The sequence below is a fragment of the Coregonus clupeaformis genome, unplaced genomic scaffold (assembly GCF_020615455.1).
Source record: "Coregonus clupeaformis isolate EN_2021a unplaced genomic scaffold, ASM2061545v1 scaf1102, whole genome shotgun sequence".
Lineage (NCBI taxonomy): Eukaryota > Metazoa > Chordata > Actinopteri > Salmoniformes > Salmonidae > Coregonus > Coregonus clupeaformis.
Genome location: NW_025534556.1, coordinates 77,501 through 102,225, shown reverse-complemented (window position 1 = coordinate 102,225; position 24,725 = coordinate 77,501). Strand labels below are relative to the sequence as shown.

The window sequence follows — 24,725 nt, the reverse complement described above, 5'->3', positions numbered from 1 at the left end:
CATTCTACAGCTGCCTGTTAGAGCTCAATACCAGCCCTAACCATTCTACAGCTGCCTGTTAGAGTTCAATACTAACCCTGCTACAGCTGCCTGTTAGAGCTCAATACCAGCCCTAAACCTGCTGTAGCTGCCTGTTAGAGCTCAATAACAGCCCTAACCATGCTACAGCTGCCCGTTAGAGTTCAATACTAACCCTGTTACAGCTGCCCGTTAGAGCTCAATACCAGCCCTAACCCTTCTACAGCTGCCTGTTAGAGCTCAATACCAGCCCTAAACCTGCTGTAGCTGCCTGTTAGAGCTCAATAACAGCCCTAACCATTCTACAGCTGCCCGTTAGAGTTCAATACTAACCCTGCTACAGCTGCCCGTTAGAGTTCAATACCAGCCCTAACCCTTCTACAGCTGCCCGTTAGAGTTCAATACTAACCCTTCTACAGCTGCCTGTTAGAGCTCAATACCAGCCCTAACCCTTCTACAGCTGCCTGTTAGAGCTCAATACCAGCCCTAACCCTTCTACAGCTGCCCGTTAGAGCTCAATACCAGCCCTAACCATTCTACAGCTGCCTGTTAGAGCTCAATACCAGCCCTAACCCTTCTACAGCTGCCTGTTAGAGCTCAATACCAGCCCTAACCCTTCTACAGCTGCCTGTTAGAGCTCAATACCAGCCCTAACCATTCTACAGCTGCCTGTTAGAGCTCAATACCAGCCCTAACCATTCTACAGCTGCCTGTTAGAGCTCAATACCAGCCCTAACCCTGCTACAGCTGCCTGTTAGAGCTCAATACCAGCCCTAACCATTCTACAGCTGCCTGTTAGAGCTCAATACCAGCCCCTAACCATTCTACAGCTGCCTGTTAGAGCTCAATACCAGCCCTAACCCTGCTACAGCTGCCAGTTAGAGCTCAATACCAGCCCTAACCATTCTACAGCTGCCTGTTAGAGCTCAATACCAGCCCTAACCCTGCTACAGCTGCCTGTTAGAGCTCAATACCAGCCCTAACCATTCTACAGCTGCCTGTTAGAGCTCAATACCAGCCCTAACCATTCTACAGCTGCCTGTTAGAGCTCAATACCAGCCCTAACCATTCTACAGCTGCCTGTTAGAGCTCAATACCAGCCCTAACCATTCTACAGCTGCCTGTTAGAGTTCAATACTAACCCTGCTACAGCTGCCTGTTAGAGCTCAATACCAGCCCTAAACCTGCTGTAGCTGCCTGTTAGAGCTCAATAACAGCCCTAACCATGCTACAGCTGCCCGTTAGAGTTCAATACTAACCCTGTTACAGCTGCCCGTTAGAGCTCAATACCAGCCCTAACCCTTCTACAGCTGCCTGTTAGAGCTCAATACCAGCCCTAAACCTGCTGTAGCTGCCTGTTAGAGCTCAATAACAGCCCTAACCATTCTACAGCTGCCCGTTAGAGTTCAATGCTAACCCTGCTACAGCTGCCCGTTAGAGTTCAATACCAGCCCTAACCCTTCTACAGCTGCCCGTTAGAGTTCAATACTAACCCTTCTACAGCTGCCTGTTAGAGCTCAATACCAGCCCTAACCCTTCTACAGCTGCCTGTTAGAGCTCAATACCAGCCCTAACCCTTCTACAGCTGCCCGTTAGAGCTCAATACCAGCCCTAACCATTCTACACCTGCCTGTTAGAGCTCAATACCAGCCCTAACCCTTCTACAGCTGCCTGTTAGAGCTCAATACCAGCCCTAACCCTTCTACAGCTGCCTGTTAGAGCTCAATACCAGCCCTAACCATTCTACAGCTGCCTGTTAGAGCTCAATACCAGCCCCTAACCATTCTACAGCTGCCTGTTAGAGCTCAATACCAGCCCTAACCCTGCTACAGCTGCCTGTTAGAGCTCAATACCAGCCCTAACCATTCTACAGCTGCCTGTTAGAGCTCAATACCAGCCCTAACCATTCTACAGCTGCCTGTTAGAGCTCAATACCAGCCCTAACCCTGCTACAGCTGCCAGTTAGAGCTCAATACCAGCCCTAACCATTCTACAGCTGCCTGTTAGAGCTCAATACCAGCCCTAACCCTGCTACATCTGCCTGTTAGAGCTCAATACCAGCCCTAACCATTCTACAGCTGCCTGTTAGAGCTCAATACCAGCCCTAACCATTCTACAGCTGCCTGTTAGAGCTCAATACCAGCCCTAACCATTCTACAGCTGCCTGTTAGAGCTCAATACCAGCCCTAACCATTCTACAGCTGCCTGTTAGAGCTCAATAACAGCCCTAACCATTCTACTGCTCTGCTGCTGAGCTCCAGTAATCTCACTTTGATAGCAGAGACCTGGAGACAGAACCAGTCCATACAAGGTTGAACCAGCACTTCACTATACATCACTTTTATTTTATCATCAGTATGTACACTAGCTAGTGAGAGCTATCCAACGTGCAGTGACCTCACCCGCCCTGAGATCTGACGATCACTAAGAGTCACAAGCCAGCCTCCTGCTTCGTCAGTTGACTTAAATGACAGAATGTTGTGAACAAGAGATCAAATGGTGAGGTCGGCCATACAGGGCTGGTTTGCCTTCCACGTCCATAATATAACAGAAGGGAGAGGCCACACAGGGCTGGTTTGCCTTCCACGTCCATAATATAACAGAAGGGAGAGGCCATACAGGGCTGGTTTGCCTTCCACGTCCATAATATAACAGAAGGGAGAGGCCATACAGGGCTGGTTTGCCTTCCACGTCCATAATATAACAGAAGGGAGAGGCCATACAGGGCTGGTTTGCCTTCCACGTCCATAATATAACAGAAGGGAGAGGCCAGTACAGGGCTGGTTTGCCTTCCACGTCCATAATATAACAGAAGGGAGAGGCCATACAGGGCTGGTTTGCCTTCCACGTCCATAATATAACAGAAGGGAGAGGCCATACAGGGCTGGTTTGCCTTCCACGTCCATAATATAACAGAAGGGAGAGGCCATACAGGGCTGGTTTGCCTTCCACGTCCATAATATAACAGAAGGGAGAGGCCACACAGGGCTGGTTTGCCTTCCACGTCCATAATATAACAGAAGGGAGAGGCCATATAGGGCTGGTTTGCCTTCCACGTCCATAATATAACAGAAGGGAGAGGCCATATAGGGCTGGTTTGCCTTCCACGTCCATAATATAACAGAAGGGAGAGGCCATATAGGGCTGGTTTGCCTTCCACGTCCATAATATAACAGAAGGGAGAGGTCAGTATAGGGCTGGTTTGCCTTCCACGTCCATAATATAACAGAAGGGAGAGGCCATACAGGGCTGGTTTGCCTTCCACGTCCATAATATAACAGAAGGGAGAGGCCAGTACAGGGCTGGTTTGCCTTCCACGTCCATAATATAACAGAAGGGAGAGGCCATACAGGGCTGGTTTGCCTTCCACGTCCATAATATAACAGAAGGGAGAGGCCACACAGGGCTGGTTTGCCTTCCACGTCCATAATATAACAGAAGGGAGAGGCCATACAGGGCTGGTTTGCCTTCCACGTCCATAATATAACAGAAGGGAGAGGTCAGTACAGGGCTGGTTTGCCTTCCACGTCCATAATATAACAGAAGGGAGAGGTCAGTACAGGGCTGGTTTGCCTTCCACGTCCATAATATAACAGAAGGGAGAGGTCAGTATAGGGCTGGTTTGCCTTCCACGTCCATAATATAACAGAAGGGAGAGGCCATACAGGGCTGGTTTGCCTTCCACGTCCATAATATAACAGAAGGGAGAGGCCATACAGGGCTGGTTTGCCTTCCACGTCCATAATATAACAGAAGGGAGAGGTCAGTATAGGGCTGGTTTGCCTTCCACGTCCATAATATAACAGAAGGGAGAGGCCATACAGGGCTGGTTTGCCTTCCACGTCCATAATATAACAGAAGGGAGAGGTCAGTACAGGGCTGGTTTGCCTTCCACGTCCATAATATAACAGAAGGGAGAGGCCAGTATAGGGCTGGTTTGCCTTCCACGTCCATAATATAACAGAAGGGAGAGGCCAGTACAGGGCTGGTTTGCCTTCCACGTCCATAATATAACAGAAGGGAGAGGTCAGTACAGGGCTGGTTTGCCTTCCACGTCCATAATATAACAGAAGGGAGAGGCCATACAGGGCTGGTTTGCCTTCCACGTCCATAATATAACAGAAGGGAGAGGCCATACAGGGCTGGTTTGCCTTCCACGTCCATAATATAACAGAAGGGAGAGGCCAGTACAGGGCTGGTTTGCCTTCCACGTCCATAATATAACAGAAGGGAGAGGCCATACAGGGCTGGTTTGCCTTCCACGTCCATAATATAACAGAAGGGGAGAGGTCAGTACAGGGCTGGTTTGCCTTCCCACGTCCATAATATAACAGAAGGGAGAGGCCATACAGGGCTGGTTTGCCTTCCACGTCCATAATATAACAGAAGGGAGAGGCCAGTATAGGGCTGGTTTGCCTTCCACGTCCATAATATAACAGAAGGGAGAGGCCATACAGGGCTGGTTTGCCTTCCACGTCCATAATATAACAGAAGGGAGAGGCCATACAGGGCTGGTTTGCCTTCCACGTCCATAATATAACAGAAGGGAGAGGCCAGTACAGGGCTGGTTTGCCTTCCACGTCCATAATATAACAGAAGGGAGAGGCCATACAGGGCTGGTTTGCCTTCCACGTCCATAATATAACAGAAGGGAGAGGCCATATAGGGCTGGTTTGCCTTCCACGTCCATAATATAACAGAAGGGAGAGGCCATACAGGGCTGGTTTGCCTTCCACGTCCATAATATAACAGAAGGGAGAGGCCATACAGGGCTGGTTTGCCTTCCACGTCCATAATATAACAGAAGGGAGAGGCCATACAGGGCTGGTTTGCCTTCCACGTCCATAATATAACAGAAGGGAGAGGCCATACAGGGCAATAGGAAACACTGGATTGTTTCAAGAAGCTGTGACTAAAGTAACTTCCCCTTTTCAAGAACCTTATCAGTTACACTGCTGTAATAGGGTCCTTTCCCATTGATCATTTTACTTTTTCTTTAACACCCAGTTAACATACATGTCGGTGGCATATCCATGATGGACACTGCTATATGTTGCTATGTGTTGCTATATGTTTCTATGTGTTGCTATATGTTTCTATGTGTTGCTATATGTTTCTATGTGTTGCTATATGTTTCTATGTGTTGCTATATGTTTCTATATGTTGCTATGTGTTGCTATATGTTTCTATGTGTTGCTATATGTTTCTATGTGTTGCTATATGTTTCTATGTGTTGCTATATGTTTCTATGTGTTGCTATATGTTTCTATATGTTGCTATATGTTGCTATGTGTTGCTATATGTTGCTATGTGTTGCTATATGTTGCTATATGTTTCTATGTGTTGCTATATGTTTCTATATGTTGCTATATGTTGCTATGTGTTGCTATATGTTGCTATGTGTTGCTATATGTTGCTATGTGTTGCTATATGTTTCTATATGTTGGCTATGTGTTGCTATATGCTGCTATATGTTGCTATGTGTTGCTATATGTTTCTATGTGTTGCTATATGTTTCTATGTGTTGCTATATGTTTCTATGTGTTGCTATATGTTTCTATGTGTTGCTATATGTTTCTATATGTTGCTATGTGTTGCTATATGTTTCTATGTGTTGCTATATGTTTCTATGTGTTGCTATATGTTTCTATATGTTGCTATGTGTTGCTATATGTTTCTATGTGTTGCTATACGTTTCTATATGTTTCTATGTGTTGCTATATGTTTCTATATGTTGCTATGTGTTGCTATATGTTGCTATGTGTTGCTATATGTTTCTATGTGTTGCTATATGTTTCTATATGTTGCTATATGTTGCTATGTGTTGCTATATGTTGCTATGTGTTGCTATATGTTGCTATGTGTTGCTATATGTTTCTATATGTTGGCTATGTGTTGCTATATGCTGCTATATGTTGCTATGTGTTGCTATATGTTGCTATGTGTTGCTATATGTTTCTATATGTTGGCTATGTGTTGCTATATGTTTCTATATGTTGGCTATGTGTTGCTATATGCTGCTATATGTTGCTATGTGTTGCTATGTGTTGCTATGTGTTGCTATATGTTGGCTATGTGTTGCTATATGCTGCTATATGTTGCTATGTGTTGCTATATGTTGCTATGTGTTGCTATGTGTTACTATGTGTTGCTATATGTTGCTATATGTTGGCTATGTGTTGCTATGTGTTGCTATATGTTGCTATGTGTTGCTATGTGTTGCTATATGTTGCTATATGTTGCTACATTTTGCTATGTGTTCCTTTATGTTGCTATATGTTGCTATGTGTTGTTATATATTGCTATGTGTTGCTATATGTTGCTATATGTTGCTATGTGTTGCTATGTGTTGCTCTGTGTTGCTATATAGTGCTATGTGTTGCTATATGTTGCTATGTGTTGCTATGTGTTGCTATGTGTTGCTCTGTGTTGCTATATAGTGCTATGTGTTGCTATGTGTTGCTATATGTTACTATGTTGCTATAGATGCATTTGCTGACAATGTCACGAAAACTATATGTGCGCTTCCATGGGGCAGAAGTCAGCGTGTTGTTGTCATTCTGGAGGGCCAGATTGCTAGCATTTCATCTTGTTCCTGATACCATGTCTTGTTTTTAGGTGTTTTCACTGATTTCATGTCAATGCTAATATGGCGAAACATTTGCTAGCTAGCTAACAAACAACTGTAACAATGTATTTGAGAGACAACAAGTATTTATGTTTTCAATAAACACTGGAGACAAAATATAGCTTACATGTTGTCAACAATCTAAGCCAACCCAGTCTGTTTTGCCCCACAGTTTCGCACTCGTCGGTTTTGTTGATAAACAACCAACCAATCTATATGTTGCTATGTTGCTATATGTTGCTATATGTTGCCATGTGTTGCTATGTTGCTATATGTTGCTATGTGTTGCTATGTTGCTATATGTTGCTGTAGCATCTCTATAGAAACTGTATAAATGACAACAACAACAACAACAACCTAAGCATTATCTGTGGGTGCTGGAGCTAGCATTGAGCACCATGCCTCTATGGTGTGATAGGCTAGGTGTGTGTAGCCCAATCCCTGGCCTTACAGTGTGTGCTATAGGCCCTGCATGCTAGTTTAAGTGCATAGAGCCTCAACCCTGTATGGTGTGCTATTCTAGGAGGTGAGTTTAAGCATAGATCCGGGAAGTACGCGTGTTGAGGGTTCTGCAGCACCCCCTGAAAAAATCAGAATAAAAAAAATAATATATATAAAAAAATACACTGGGCCTTTAATAGTCCTGTATTAGCGGATATATCCGTCTGCAGCGCGGGCAAAAAGATTTGGCATGCTAGGTTAGAAGTGGATCCCCATCCCTCCCTGTGAGTTAGGCTGCGTGCTAACCCTTGGTGTGGAGGGATTTGTGTGTTTAATTAAGGCCTCCTCTCTAACCCAGGTAAGCCAGGGACAGCTGTTGTGACAGGCAGAAAGATAGACAGCTCTGTAATTACACTGGGAGGAACCAGATTCCTGCAGGATGGCTAAATACCTGCTACTCCTACCTCCTCCACACTGCAATACATACAGTGCATTCGGAAAGTATTCAGGACCCTTTACTTTTTCCACATTTTGGTACATTGAAGCCTTATTCTAAAATTGATTAAATTGTTTTTTCCCCCCTCATCAATCTACACACAATACCCCATAACGACAAAGCAAAAACAGGTTTATAGAAATGTTTGCACATTTATAAAATAAAATAAACTGAAATATCAAATGTACATAAGTATTCAGACCCTTTACTCAGTATTTTGTTGAAGCGCCTTTGGCAGCGATTACAGCCTCTAGTCTTCTTGGGTATGACGCTACAAGCTTGGCACACCTGTATTTGGGGAGTTTCTCCCATTCTTCTCTGCAGATCCTCTCAAGCTCTGTCAGGTTGGATGGGGAGCGTCGCTGCACAGCTATTTTCAGGTCTCTCCAAAGATGTTTGATCGGGTTCAAGTCCGGGCTCTGGTTGGGCCACTCAAGGACATTCAGAGACTTGTCCCCAAGCCACTCCTGCATTGTCTTGGCTGTGTGCTTAGGGTCGTTGTCCTGTTGGAAGGTGAACCTTCACCCACAACCTGTTTTCGCTTTGTCATTAGGGTATTGTGTGCAGATTGATGAGTAACATTCTTTATTTAATCAATTTTAGAATAAGGCTGTAAGTAAAGGGGTCTGAATACTTTCAGAATGCACTGTACATACAGAACAGACATACAGAACAGACATACAGAACAGACATACAGACATACAGAACAGACGTACAGAACAGACATACAGACCAGACATACAGAACAGACGTACAGAACAGACATACAGAACAGACATACAGAACAGACATACAGACCAGACATACAGACATACAGAACAGACGTACAGAACAGACATACAGACCAGACATACAGAACAGACGTACAGAACAGACATACAGACCAGACATACAGAACAGACGTACAGAACAGACGTACAGAACAGACAAACAGAACAGACATACAGAACAGACATACAGAACAGACATACAGAACAGACATACAGAACAGACGTACAGAACAGACATACAGAACAGACATACAGAACAGACATACAGACCAGACATACAGACATACAGAACAGACGTACAGAACAGACATACAGACCAGACATACAGAACAGACGTACAGAACAGACATACAGACCAGACATACAGAACAGACGTACAGAACAGACATACAGACCAGACATACAGAACAGACATACAGACCAGACATACAGAACAGACATACAGACCAGACATACAGACATACAGAACAGACGTACAGAACAGACATACAGAACAGACATACAGAACAGACATACAGAACAGACATACAGACCAGACATACAGACATACAGAACAGACGTACAGAACAGACATACAGAACAGACATACAGAACAGACGTACAGACCAGACATACAGAACAGACATACAGACCAGACATACAGACATACAGAACAGACGTACAGAACAGACATACAGAACAGACATACAGACCGACATACAGAACAGACGTACAGAACAGACGTACAGAACAGACGTACAGAACAGACGTACAGACCAGACATACAGAACACACATACAGACCAGACATACAGACATACAGAACAGACGTACAGAACAGACGTACAGACCAGACATACAGAACAGACATACAGAACAGACATACAGAACAGACGTACAGACCAGACATACAGACGTACAGAACAGACGTACAGACCAGACATACAGAACAGACATACAGACATACAGAACAGACATACAGAACAGACATACAGACCAGACATACAGACGTACAGAACAGACGTACAGAACAGACATACAGACCAGACATACAGAACAGACGTACAGAACAGACGTACAGAACAGACATACAGAACAGACATACAGAACAGACATACATAACAGACATACAGACAGACAACAGACTGTGATAAACACAGCTCACACAGGTCCACAGCTCTGCAGCCCACTGCTCCCTTGGTCCTCACATCTACCTCAGCCAAGTCTAAATACCTGCTACTCTTCCACACTGCAATACATATACAGCACACTATACCCTCCCACTGACCTACCACTCACCATCCTTTATCCCCCATCGCTCCCAAACATCTCAGAGTATCCATGTTACATTACCTCTTTATGGTTGTGGATTAATCGCTTTCTGGCTTGAGTTTATCTCTCAATAGATATCTTTGTGTGCTACTGTTTGCAGACGACTTTTCACAAATCTTGGATGAATGAGGGATTTAGTCCTTCGATGACAAGTTGTGAAATTAACCAAGTCTTTAATTAACCAAGTTATTAATTAACCAAGTTATTAATTAACCAAAGTATTAAGTAACCAAGTATTTTAGCCTTCAGACTAGTATGTACAATGACTGATGGGCTGGTAGAAATACATCTCAGCTCCTGGCCTACTGAGGTTCTGGATCCATAACCCCTCCAGGAGACCAGCCTGGTGAAGCTGCCTACTGAGGTTCTGGATCCATAACCCCTCCAGGAGACCAGCCTGGTGAAGCTGCCTACTGAGGTTCTGGATCCATAACCCCTCCAGGAGACCAGCCTGGTGAAGCTGCCTACTGAGGTTCTGGATCAATAACCCCTCCAGGAGACCAGCCTGGTGAAGCTGCCTACTGAGGTTCTGGATCCATAACCCCTCCAGGAGACCAGCCTGGTGAAGCTGCCTACTGAGGTTCTGGATCCATAACCCCTCCAGGAGACCAGCCTGGTGAAGCTGCCTACTGAGGTTCTGGATCCATAACCCCTCCAGGAGACTAGCCTGGTGAAGCTGCCTACTGAGGTTCTGGATCCATAACCCCTCCAGGAGACCAGCCTGGTGAAGCTGCCTACTGAGGTTCTGGATCCATAACCCCTCCAGGAGACCAGCCTGGTGAAGCTGCCTACTGAGGTTCTGGATCCATAACCCCTCCAGGAGACAAGCCTGGTGAAGCTGCCTACTGAGGTTCTGGATCCATAACCCCTCCAGGAGACCAGCCTGGTGAAGCTGCCTACTGAGGTTCTGGATCCATAACCCCTCCAGGAGACCAGCCTGGTGAAGCTGCCTACTGAGGTTCTGGATCCATAACCCCTCCAGGAGACCAGCCTGGTGAAGCTGCCTACTGAGGTTCTGGATCCATAACCCCTCCAGGAGACCAGCCTGGTGAAGCTGCCTACTGAGGTTCTGGATCCATAACCCCTCCAGGAGACCAGCCTGGTGAAGCTGCCTACTGAGGTTCTGGATCCATAACCCCTCCAGGAGACCAGCCTGGTGAAGCTGCCTACTGAGGTTCTGGATCCATAACCCCTCCAGGAGACTAGCCTGGTGAAGCTGCCTACTGAGGTTCTGGATCCATAACCCCTCCAGGAGACTAGCCTGGTGAAGCTGCCTACTGAGGTTCTGGATCCATAACCCCTCCAGGAGACCAGCCTGGTGAAGCTGCCTACTGAGGTTCTGGATCCATAAACCCTCCAGGAGACTAGCCTGGTGAAGCTGCCTACTGAGGTTCTGGATCCATAACCCCTCCAGGAGACCAGCCTGGTGAAGCTGCCTACTGAGGTTCTGGATCCATAACCCCTCCAGGAGACCAGCCTGGTGAAGCTGCCTACTGAGGTTCTGGATCCATAACCCCTCCAGGAGACCAGCCTGGTGAAGCTGCCTACTGAGGTTCTGGATCCATAACCCCTCCAGGAGACCAGCCTGGTGAAGCTGCCTACTGAGGTTCTGGATCCATAACCCCTCCAGGAGACTAGCCTGGTGAAGCTGCCTACTGAGGTTCTGGATCCATAACCCCTCCAGGAGACCAGCCTGGTGAAGCTGCCTACTGAGGTTCTGGATCCATAACCCCTCCAGGAGACCAGCCTGGTGAAGCTGCCTACTGAGGTTCTGGATCCATAACCCCCTCCAGGAGACCAGCCTGGTGAAGCTGCCTACTGAGGTTCTGGATCCATAACCCCTCCAGGAGACCAGCCTGGTGAAGCTGCCTACTGAGGTTCTGGATCCATAACCCCTCCAGGAGACCAGCCTGGTGAAGCTGCCTACTGAGGTTCTGGATCCATAACCCCTCCAGGAGACCAGCCTGGTGAAGCTGCCTACTGAGGTTCTGGATCCATAACCCCTCCAGGAGACCAGCCTGGTGAAGCTGCCTACTGAGGAACTGGATCCATAACCCCTCCAGGAGACCAGCCTGGTGAAGCTGCCTACTGAGGTTCTGGATCCATAACCCCTCCAGGAGACTAGCCTGGTGAAGCTGGGCCGGGACAGTACAGAGGAAGAGCAGAATATCCCATTATTTTCCCATACATAATGTTCCAGAATGATAACAGTAAAGTTATGATGCAGTGGCTTCCCTATAGGCATCAGTGTTACAAGGCTTCCCTATAGGCATCAGTGTTACAATGCTTCCCTATAGGCATCAGTGTTACAATGCTTCCCTATAGGCATCAGGTGGCTTCCCTATAGGCATCAGTGTTACAAGGCTTCCATATAGGCATCAGGTGGCTTCCCTATAGGCATCAGAGTTACAAGGCTTCCCTATAGGCATCAGTGTTACAAGGCTTCCCTGTAGGCATCAGGTGGCTTCCCTATAGGCACCAGGAGGTGGCTTCCCTATAGGCATCAGGTGGCTTCCCTATAGGCATCAGAGTTACAAGGCTTCCCTATAGGCATCAGTGTTACAAGGCTTCCCTGTAGGCATCAGGTGGCTTCCCTATAGGCATCAGTGTTACAAGGCTTCCATATAGGCATTAGGTGGCTTCCCTATAGGCATCCGTGTTACAAGGCTTCCCTATAGGCATCCGGTTTACAAGGCTTCCCTATAGGCATCAGGGTTACAAGGCTTCCCTATAGGCATCAGGTTTACAAGGCTTCCCTATAGGCATCAGGTGGCTTCCCTATAGGCACCAGGAGGTGGCTTCCCTATAGGCATCAAGAAGTGGCTTCCCTATAGGCATCAGGTGGCTTCCCTATAGACACCAGGAGGTGGCTTCCCTAAAGGCATCAAGAAGTGGCTTCCCTATAGGCATCAGGTTTACAAGGCTTCCCTATAGGCATCATGTTTACAAGGCTTCCCTATAGGCATCAGGAGGTGGCTTCCCTATAGGCACCAGGAGGTGGCTTCCCTATAGGCATCAGGAGGTGGCTTCCCTATAGGCATCAGAGTTAGAAAAGACGTGTGAGAGTTCCAACTAAAGAACCACAAATTGCTTTGTGATGATGATGAAGATGAATAGTGATTGTGTCATTCAATTCCTCCCTTAGCTCTGATCTTAATGAGTTTGTCTGATCTGATCTTAATGAGTCTGCCTGATCTTAATGAGTCTGTCTGATCTGATCTTAATGAGTCTGCCTGATCTTAATGAGTCTGTCTGATCTGATCTTAATGAGTCTGCCTGATCTTAATGAGTCTGTCTGATCTGATCTTAATGAGTCTCTCTGATCTCAATGAGTCTGTCTGATCTGATCTTAATGAGTATGTCTGATCTGATCTTAATGAGTCTGTCTGATCTGATCTTAACGAGTCTGTCTGATCTGATCTTAATGAGTCTGTCTGATCTGATCTTAATGAGTCTGTCTGATCTGATCTTAATGAGTCTGCCTGATCTTAATGAGTCTTTCTGATCTGATCTTAATGAGTCTGCCTGATCTTAATGAGTGTCTGATCTGATCTTAATGAGTCTGCCTGATCTTAATGAGTCTGTCTGATCTGATCTTAATGAGTCTGCCTGATCTTAATGAGTCTGTCTGATCTGATCTTAATGAGTCTGTCTGATCTGATCTTAATGAGTCTGCCTGATCTTAATGAGTCTGTCTGATCTGATCTTAATGAGTCTGCCTGATCTTAATGAGTCTGTCTGATCTGATCTTAATGAGTCTGCCTGATCTTAATGAGTCTGTCTGATCTGATCTTAATGAGTCTGCCTGATCTTAATGAGTATGTCTGATCTGATCTTAATGAGTCTGCCTGATCTTAATGAGTCTGTCTGATCTGATCTTAATGAGTCTGCCTGATCTTAATGAGTCTGTCTGATCTGATCTTAATGAGTCTGTCTGATCTGATCTTAATGAGTCTGCCTGATCTTAATGAGTCTGTCTGATCTGATCTTAATGAGTCTGCCTGATCTTAATGAGTCTGTCTGATCTGATCTTAATGAGTCTGCCTGATCTTAATGAGTCTGTCTGATCTTAATGAGTCTCTCTGATCTGATCTCAATGAGTCTGTCTGATCTGATCTTAATGAGTCTGTCTGATCTGATCTTAATGAGTCTGTCTGATCTGATCTTAATGAGTCTGCCTGATCTTAATGAGTCTTTCTGATCTGATCTTAATGAGTCTGCCTGATCTTAATGAGTGTCTGATCTGATCTTAATGAGTCTGCCTGATCTTAATGAGTCTGTCTGATCTGATCTTAATGAGTCTGCCTGATCTTAATGAGTCTGTCTGATCTGATCTTAATGAGTCTGTCTGATCTGATCTTAATGAGTCTGCCTGATCTTAATGAGTCTGTCTGATCTGATCTTAATGAGTCTGCCTGATCTTAATGAGTCTGTCTGATCTGATCTTAATGAGTCTGCCTGATCTTAATGAGTCTGTCTGATCTGATCTTAATGAGTCTGCCTGATCTTAATGAGTATGTCTGATCTGATCTTAATGAGTCTGCCTGATCTTAATGAGTCTGTCTGATCTGATCTTAATGAGTCTGCCTGATCTTAATGAGTCTGTCTGATCTGATCTTAATGAGTCTGTCTGATCTGATCTTAATGAGTCTGCCTGATCTTAATGAGTCTGTCTGATCTGATCTTAATGAGTCTGCCTGATCTTAATGAGTCTGTCTGATCTGATCTTAATGAGTCTGCCTGATCTTAATGAGTCTGTCTGATCTTAATGAGTCTCTCTGATCTGATCTCAATGAGTCTGTCTGATCTGATCTTAATGAGTCTGTCTGATCTGATCTTAATTAGTCTGTCTGATCTGATCTTAATGAGTCTCTCTGATCTCAATGAGTCTGTCTGATCTGATCTTAATGAGTCTGTCTGATCTGATCTTACTGAGTCTGTCTGATCTGATCTTAATGAGTCTGCCTGATCTTAATGAGTCTGTCTGATCTGATCTTAATGAGTCTGCCTGATCTTAATGAGTCTCTCTGATCTGATTTTAATGAGTCTCTCTGATCTCAATGAGTCTGTCTGATCTGATCTTAATGAATCTGCCTGATCTTAATGAGTCTGTTTGATCTGATCTTAATGAGTCTCTCTGATCTGATCTTAATGAGTCTGTCTGATCTGATCTCAATGAGTCTACCTGATCTTAATGCGTCTACCTGATCTTAATGAGTCTGTCTGATCTTAATGAGTCTGTCTGATCTTAATGAGTCTACCTGATCTTAATGAGTCTGTCTGATCTTAATGAGTCTGTCTGATCTTAATGAGTATGTCTGATCTGATCTTAATGAGTCTGTCTGATCTTAATGAGTCTGTCTGATCTGATCTTAATGAGTCTGTCTGATCTGATCTTAATGAGTCTGTCTGATCTGATCTTAATGAGTCTGTCTGATCTGATCTTAATGAGTCTGTCTGATCTGATCTTAATGAGTCTGTCTGATCTGATCTTAATTAGTCTGTCTGATCTGATCTTAATTAGTCTGTCTGATCTGATCTTAATTAGTCTGTCTGATCTGATCTTAATGAGTCTGCCTGATCTTAATGAGTCTGTCTGATCTGATCTTAATGAGTCTGCCTGATCTTAATGAGTCTCTGCCTGATCTTAATGAGTATCTCTGATCTGATCTTAATGAGTCTCTCTGATCTTAATGAGTCTGTCTGATCTGATCTTAATTAGTCTGTCTGATCTGATCTTAATGAGTCTGTCTGATCTGATATTAACGAGTCTGTCTGATCTGATCTTAATGAATCTGCCTGATCTTAATGAGTCTGTTTGATCTGATCTTAATGAGTCTCTCTGATCTGATCTTAATGAGTCTGTCTGATCTGATCTGATCTCAATGAGTCTACCTGATCTTAATGCGTATACCTGATCTTAATGAGTCTGTCTGATCTTAATGAGTCTGTCTGATCTTAATGAGTCTGATTGATCTTAATGAGTCTGTCTGATCTGATCTTAATGAGTCTGTCTGATCTTGATGAGTCTGTCTGATCTCAATGAGTCTGTCTGATCTGATCTTAATGAGTCTGTCTGATCTTAATGAGTCTGTCTGATCTTAATGAGTATGCTTGATCTTAATGAGTCTGTCTGATCTTAATGAGTATGCTTGATCTTAATGAGTCTGTCTGATCTCAATGAGTCTGTCTGATCTGATCTTAATGAGTCTGTCTGATCTTAATGAGTCTGTCTGATCTTAATGAGTCTGCCTGATCTTAACCCTAACCCTAACCCTTACCTTTACTCTTACCTTAACACTAAAGCTAACCTTAACCCTAACCTTAACCCAAAAACCTAACCTTAACCCTAACCCTAACCCTAGCTGCTAACCCTAACCCTAAAACGAATTCTAGCTCCTAACCCTAACCCTTAACGTAATTCTAACCCTAACACTAAGTCTAACCTTAACTCTAAACCCCCTAGAAATAGCATTTGACCTCGTGGGGACTAACAAAATGTCCCCAGTTTATCAAATTGCTGTTTGTTTACTATTCTTGTGGGGACTTCTGGTTAAACACGTCCACACACACACACACACACACACACACACACACACACACACACACACACACACACACACTGGAGGTTGACAAAGTCGTTGGGTTGTCCAGTAAACATCTCAGTTAAGGAGCAGAGTGGAATCTGGATGTTCAGTGGCATTCTAGAGTGTTCCGCAGTGCAACGGTACTGTAGGAGGAAACCAAGATTCCCTTTGGGCACCCAGTCTACCGGATCTGAGTCACTGACAAACCATCTCCTCTCCCAGAGCAGCCTAGCTTCCCTATCGCCTTCCTTCCTGTTCCCGCCAAGCTGCCCTGTCCCAAACACGATAATAACACGAGGGAGGGAAGGAGGGAGAGAGAGAGAGAGAGAGAACAAGTGACAGAGCAGTGAAGGGAGAACCCAACACTCAAGTTACAGGAAACCCCCTATCCCTGAGGGAGAGAGAGGGAGAGAGAGAGCAGAGAGAAAGAGAAAGAGTAAGAGAGCACTTCATTTCCCCTCTTCCCCCTCTTCTACCCCCATTAGTGATACTCTGTTCTTTGGTGTTCATCTCAGCAGAACAGAATTCCCTGTCTTTAGTATTTGATCTTCCTGTTGGTCTCTGTTCACTGCTCAAAACAGGACATCTATCTAACCTTTACTCCGTATTTAGAGACAGGACATCTATCTAACCCTAACTCCGTATTTAGAGACAGGACATCTATCTAACCCTAATTCCGTATTTAGAGACAGGACATCTATCTAACCCTAACTCCGTATTTAGAGACAGGACATCTATCTAACCTTAACTCTGTCTTTAGAGACAGGACATCTATCTAACCCTAACCTTAACTCTGTCTTTAGAGACAGGACATCTATCTAACCCTAACCCTAACTCCGTATTTAGAGACAGGACATCTATCTAACCCTAACCCTAACTCCGTATTTAGAGACAGGACATCTATCTAACCCTAACTCCGTATTTAGAGACAGGACATCTATCTAACCTTAACTCTGTCTTTAGAGACAGGACATCTATCTAACCCTAACCTTAACTCTGTCTTTAGAGACAGGACATCTATCTAACCCTAACCCTAACTCCGTATTTAGAGACAGGACATCTATCTAACCCTAACCCTAACTCCGTATTTAGAGACAGGACATCTTTCTAACCCTAACTCCGTATTTAGAGACAGGACATCTATCTAACCCTAACTCCGTATTTAGAGACAGGACATCTATCTAACCCTAACTCCGTATTTAGAGACAGGACATCTATCTAACCTTAACTCTGTCTTTAGAGACAGGACATCTATCTAACCCTAACTCTGTATTTAGAGACAGGACATCTATCTAACCCTAACTCCGTATTTAGAGACAGGACATCTATCTAACCCTAACTCTGTATTTAGAGACAGGACATCTATCTAACCCTAACTCTGTATTTAGAGACAGGACATCTATCTAACCCTAACTCTGTATTTAGAGACAGGACATCTATCTAACCCTAACTCTGTATTTAGAGACAGGACATCTATCTAACCCTAACTCTGTATTTAGAGACAGGACATCTATCTAACCCTAACTCTGTATTTAGAGACAGGACATCTATCTAACCCTAACCCTAACTCTGTATTTAGAGACAGGACATCTATCTAACCCTAACCTTAACTCTGTCTTTAGAGACAGGACATCTATCTAACCCTAACTCCGTATTTAGAGACAGGACATCTATCTAACCCTAACTCCGTATTTAGAGACAGGACATCTATCTAACCTTAACTCTGTCTTTAGAGACAGGACATCTATCTAACCCTAACCTTAACTCTGTCTTTAGAGACAGGACATCTATCTAACCCTAACTCTGTATTTAGAGACAGGACATCTATCTAACCCTAACTCTGTATTTAGAGACAGGACATCTATCTAACCCTAACTCCGTATTTAGAGACAGGACATCTATCTAACCCTAACTCTGTCTTTAGAGACAGGACATCTATCTAACCCTAACCCTAACTCTGTATTTAGAGACAGGACATCTATCTAACCCTAACCTTAACTCTGTCTTTAGAGACAGGACATCTATCTAACCCTAACTCCGTATTTAGAGACAGGACATCTATCTAACCCTAACTCTGTCTTTAGAGACAGGACATCTATCTAACCCTAACCCTAACTCTGTCTTCATAAGTAGTTGGTAAAAGGACGAGATCGGGGAAACAAATAGAGGATGGCTGAGCAGAGAAGATAAAAAGAAGAAGGGGAAATAACACTAAGATGAACAACACAAGAATAAACATGTAACCACACAGAACCTGTGGGGCGGCAGGCAGCTTAGTGGGTAAGAGCGTTGTGCCAGTAACCAACAGGTCGCTGGTTCTAATCCCCGAGCCGACTAGGTGAAAAATCTGTCGATGTGCCCTTGAGCAAGGCACTTAACCCTAATTGCTCCTGTAAGTCGCTCTGGATAAGAGCGTCTGCTAAATGACTTAAAAATTAAAACCAACGATACCAGGAACACTACACTAATACAGCAGAAAAATACCAGGAGGAAACGCAGGCGTCAGATGCAACACAACATTCTGAAGGCTGATTAAACTGGTGATCTGTGCTCATTAATCGCTGCCTGAAGATGTTTGTTAACGGAACATGTTGTGTTAATCACTCTACACATGTTGAGAGAATTTATTGGTAGAAGGGTTCAATAGCAATCAATCGTAGAGAGTGGAGGCTGTTTTGAATTACAGGTTGAGTTTTGGCATATGTTAATAATATGTTAATACGTGGATGTAAGAACCAGTGTTCCTCCCTTGAGTGTGTGCATATATATGTGTGTGTGTATTTAATGTGTGTGTGTGCATGTGTGTTTGTATATATATGTGTGTGTATGTGTGTGTGTGTGTGTGAATGTGTGTGCGTGTGTATATGTGTGTGTGTGTGTATATGTGTGTGTGTGTATATATGTGTGTGTGTGTGTGTGTGTATGTGTGTTTGTGTATACAAAGTCTTCAACCTTAGTGTGTACATGTACAGTTGAAGTGGGGAAGTTTACATACACCTTAACCAAATACATTTAAACTCAGTTTTTCACAATTCCTGACATTTAATCCTAGTAAACATTCCCTGTCTTAGGTCAGTTAGGGTCACTACTTTATTTTAAGAATGTGAAATGTCAGAATAATAGTAGAGAGAATGATTTATTTCAGCTTTTATTTCTTTCATCACATTCCCAGTGGGTCAGAAGTTTACATACACTCAATTAGTATTTGGTAGCATTGCCTTTAAATTGTTTAACTTGGGTCAAACGTTTCGGGTAGCCTTCGACAAGCTCCCCACAATAAGTTGGGTGAATTTTGGCCCATTCCTCCTGACAGAGCTGGTGTAACTGAGTCAGGTTTGTAGGCCTCCTTGCTCGCACACGCTTTTTCAGTTCTGACCACACATTTTCTATAGGATTGAGGTCAGGGCTTTGTGATGGCCACTCCAATACCTTGACTTTGTTGTCCTTAAGCCATTTTGCCACAACTTTGGAAGTATGCTTGGGGTCATTGTCCATTTGGAAGACCCATTTGCGACCAAGCTTTAACTTCCTGACTGATGTCTTGAGATGTTGCTTCAATATATCCACCTAATTTTCCTTCCACATGATGCCCTCTATTTTGTGAATTGCACCAGTCCCTCCTGCAACAAAGCACCCCCACAGCATGATGCTGCCACCCCCGTGCTTCACGGTTGGGATGGTGTTCTTCGGCTTGCAAGAAACCCCCTTTTTCCTCCAAACATAACGATGGTCATTATGGCCAAACAGTTCTATTTTTGTTTCATCAGACCAGAGGACATTTCTCCAAAAAGTACGATCTTTGTCCCCATGTGCAGTTGCAAACCGTAGTCTGGCTTTTTTATTGCGGTTTTGGAGCAGTGGCTTCTTCCTTGCTGAGCGGCCTTTCAGGTTACGTCGATATAGGACTCGTTTTACTGTGGATATAGATACTTCAGTACCTGTTTCCTCCAACATCTTCACAAGGTCCTTTGCTGTTGTTCTGGGATTGATTTGCACTTTTCACACCAAAGTACGCTCATCTCTAGGAGACAGAACGCGTCTCCTTCCTGAGTGGTATGACGGCTGCGTGGTCCCATGGTGTTTATACTTGCGTACTATTGTTTATACAGATAAACATGGTACCTTCATGGGTTTGGAAATTGCTCCCAAGGATGAACCAGACTTGTGGAGGTCTACAATTTTTTTTAATGAGGTCTTGGCTTTCTTTTGATTTTCCTATGATGTCAAGCAAAGAGGCACTGAGTTTGATGGTAGGCCTTAAAATACATCCACAGGTACACCTCCAATTGACTCAAATTATGTAAATTAGCCTATCAGAAGCTTCTAAAGCCATGACATCATTTTCTGGAATTTTCCAAGCTGTTTAAAGGCACAGTCAACTTAGTGTATGTAAACTTCTGACCCACTGGAATTGTGATACAGTAAATTATAAGTGAAATAATCTGTCTGTAAACAATTGTTGGAAAAATTACTTGTGTCATGCACAAAGTAGATGTCCTAACCGACTTGCCAAAACTATAGTTTGTTAACAAGACATTTGTGGAGTGGTTGAAAAACAAGTTTTAATGACTCCAACCTAAGTGTACGTAAACCTCCGACTTCAACTGTATGTGTGTATGTGTATATACATTAGCAGTCAAAAGTTTGGACACACCTTCTCATTCAAGGGTTTTTCTTAATTTGTACTATTTTCTACATTGTAGAATAATAGTGAAAACATAAAAACTATGAAATAACACATATGGAATCATGTAGTAACCAGAAAAGTGTTCAACAAATATGTTTATATTTGAAATTCTTCAAAGTAGCCACCCTTTGCCTTGATGACAGCTTTGCACACTCTTGGCATTCTCTCAACAAGCTTCATGAGGTAGTCACCTGTAATGCATTTCAATTAACAGGTGTGCCTTGTTAAAAGTTCATTTGTGGAATTTCTTTTTTTCTTAATGCATTTGAGCCTATCAGTTGTGTTGTGACAGAAGATAGCCCTATTTGGTAAAATACCAAGTCCATATTATGGCAAGAAAAGCTCAAATAAGCAAAGAGAAACGACAGTCCATTACTTTAAGACATGAAGGTCAGTCAATCCGAACATTTCAAGAACTTTGAAAGTTTCTTCAAGTGCAGTCGCAAAAACCATCAAGCGCTATGATGAAACTGGCTCTCATGAGGACCGCCACAGGAAAGGAAGACCCAGAGTTACCTCTGCTGCAGAGGATAAGTTCATTAGTGTTACCAGCCTCAGAAATTGCAGCCCAAATAAATGCTTCACAGAGTCCAAGTAACAGACACATCTCAACATCAACTGTTCAGAGGAGACGGCGTGAATCAGGTCTTCATGGTCAAATTGCTGCTAAGAAACCAATGCTAAAGGACACGAATAAGAAGAAGAGACTTGCTTGGGCCAAGAAACACGAGCAATGGACATTAGACTGGTGGGAAAGTTGTCCTTTGGTGTGATGAGTCCAAATTTGAGATTTTTGGTTCCAACCACTGTGTCTTTGTGAGATGCAGAGTAGGTGAACGGATGATCTCCGCATGTGTGGTTCCCACCGTGAAGCATGGAGGAGGAGGTGTGATGGTGTGGGGGTGCTTTGCTGGTGACACAGTCTGTGATTTATTTATAATTAAATTCACACTTAACCAGCATGGCTACCACAGCATTCTGCAGTGATACGCCATCCATCCCATCTGGTTTGCGCTTAGTGGGACTATCATTTTGTTTTTCAACAGGACAATGACCCGACACACCTCCAGGCTGTGTAAGGGCTATTTGACCAAGAAGGAGAGTGATGGAGTGCTGCATCAGATGACCTGGCCTCCACAATCACCCAACCTCAACCTAATTGAGATGGTTTGGGATGAGTCGGACCGCAGAGTGAAGGAAAAGCAGCCAACAACTGCGGGAACTCCTTCAAGACTGTTGGAAAAGCATTCCAGGTGAAGCTGAACGAGAGAATGCCAATCGTGTGCAAAGCTGTCATCAAGGCAAAGGGTGTCTACTTTGAAGAATTTAAAATCTAAAATATATTTTGATTTGTTTAACACTTTTTTGGTTACTACATGATTCCATATGTGTTATTTCATAGTTTTGATGTCTTCACTATTATTCTACAATGTAGAAAATAGTAAAAATAAAGGAAGACCCTTGAATGAGTAGGTGTGTCCAAACATTTGACTGGTACTGTGTGTGTGTGTGTGTGTGTGTGTGTGTATATGTATGTGTGTGTGTCTTTGTGTAGTAATTACACAGGTGTGTATGCACGATGGATCTGAGGTCAGTCTCGAGTCTGTGTATGTATTTGAGAGTGTGCGTGTGTGTCATTCTCTGTACTCACCCTGCTTCATGGTAAACTTGTGGACCTCCTTAGCGAAGTACTCCTCCTCCTCCTGAGTGTGTGTGGTGGGCGGTGGCTGCAGTTGCTTCTCCTCACTGAGCTCCACGGTGCTGTTATAGAGAGAGAGCAGCGCTACAGGGATCTCCGTCCCCACTCCTGACTGCTCCTCCTTGGGCTCCTTGGGCATCCTCAGCTTGGAGAGGATCTGTCCCCTGATCGCCTCGATGCGTTTCTTCTTAACCAGCTCCAGGTCCAGAGTCTTACAGGTGGACATGCTGCTCACGCTCCCTGCCATGTACAGCGCCCCCAGGCACGCCAGGGCTAAACACACCAGTCTCATGGTGCTACCTGTACAGTCTGTCCGTCTGTCTGTCTGCTTCTCAACACCTTTCTGCTTCAGTTCTCTCTCTTTCTCTCTCTCTCTCTCTCTCTCTCTCTCTCTCTCTCTCTCTCTCTCTCTCTCTCTCTCTCTCTCTCTCTCTCTCTCTCTCTCTCTCTCTCCCTCTCTCCCTCCCTCCCTCCCTCCCTCCCTCCCCCCCTCAGGGAACAGTGAATCAGTCAGAGTGGAAGTGTTACTGACGCAAGGTGTTTACAGACCAGAACAATTAAAGGTCTGTGGTGGTGAAGAGAAGAGTGTCCCTCAGCCTAATGCTCCACACTGCTGCGGTTACTGGTGTTATGTTATTGCTGTCACTGGTGTGAAAATCACCCAAGTCTCCTCTGAGCAAGAAGGGGAGAACCCCAACAGACAGACAGGCAGACAGACAGACAGACAGCTGTGACTCAGCCTCAGGTAGGGTTAGTTTTAGTTTTCTCTTTACAAGCTCTCAGAGAGTTACAGAGGACAACTGACTGGTCACACAACACAACAGACTGACAGAACACAGCTCACTCTCTCTGACTGACTGACTAATTGACTCACACCAAGGCTTCCCTTTCACTGTTTATCTTGCCATGTCTGCTTCACTCTCCACCAGTCCTATCTCTTCTCTGCTCTTCTCTGGTCTCTTTGAATCTACCATCTGCTGTCACTGAGTCTGTTTAAACAGCCCAACCCTGTCCTGTAGCTACTAACACACACAACACATACTGCTCTGCCTGCGCTGTGTTCCTCTGAAGGTTTCTAACAAAGAGAAACAGGCAACAGGGCTGTGTTAGAGAACAGGGACTGAGGCTGAACTGAACCTGTTTCAACAAGACAGTATTTGATTCTATAAACCAGCAGAAAGACAAGTAGAGAAGTTCACAACACCCCACTAGTTGACCATAGAAAATGACTCGACACATAAACCAGGATGGATCTCTCAGACTATCACATGAACACAAAACACTCTCTAACCAAGCCTGTTGGCAGGAACAGGAGTAAAAACAGTTGAGCAGCTTCTCTATGAAAATAGAGCCTCCCCGTCTCCTATCACCCTCTCCTATCACCCTCTCCTATCACCCTCTCCTGAGCAAATGAAAGAAAGGAAATAAATGAACAGACCAGACCAGCGCGCGTCGTTGGGAGGGTGAATGACGGTACCAGCCCGAGCCTGCCACAGTGACCGGATTGCAGTGTCTCTTTTCGTCCTCTCTCTCTCTTTACATACTCTTATCTATCTATCTCTCTCTTTATGCTCTCGCTCTCTTGTCCTCTCTGCTGCTTCTCGCTAGGAGGGAAAATGTTTCTCTCTCTTCGCTCTTAGTCCTCTGTCAGAACAAGCGTTTTACTCCCTCCTTCTAACTCTCCCCTATTCCCCCCCCTCTCTCTCTCTCTCTCTCTCTCTCTCTCTCTCTCTCTCTCTCTCTCTCTCTCTCTCTCTCTCTCTCTTGCTCCCTCTCTTTTCACCAGCACCTTCTCTGTCTCTGCAAGTCAGAGCTTGCTGGTGACAAAATGATTTGTGTTCCACTAACCTCTAAGACTCTCCCTGTTCTCTCTGTCTCTCGCTCTCTCTCTTGTATATTTTTTCTGGTTCCTGTTACTTCTCTAATAGAACGTATTTTTCCGCCCAGGAAATGAGGTTAACGGCTGCTGTGTAAAACATCTGCTGTTAAAGAGACTGCTGTTGCCTGTACATCTCTCTCTACCTCTGTCTTCGTACACTCTTAGAATAAAGTGTTCCAAAATACTTTTTGTGCTGTCCCCATAGGATAA

At 44.3% G+C, this 24,725-nt stretch overlaps 1 protein-coding gene across 1 annotated transcript in view; it reads right to left on the bottom strand.

The window, feature by feature from the left end:
- Window positions 1-23,015, bottom strand: part of LOC121567690 (transforming growth factor beta-1 proprotein) — a 38,728-nt gene extending 15,713 nt beyond the window's left edge. Inside the window, exon 1 of the mRNA XM_041877905.2 lies at window positions 22,589-23,015. Coding sequence (XP_041733839.1) covers window positions 22,589-22,928 — 340 coding nt within the window. The 5' untranslated portion in view covers window positions 22,929-23,015. The remainder of the gene's footprint in view (window positions 1-22,588) is intronic.
- Between the last annotated feature and the right edge of the window lie 1,710 nt (window positions 23,016-24,725).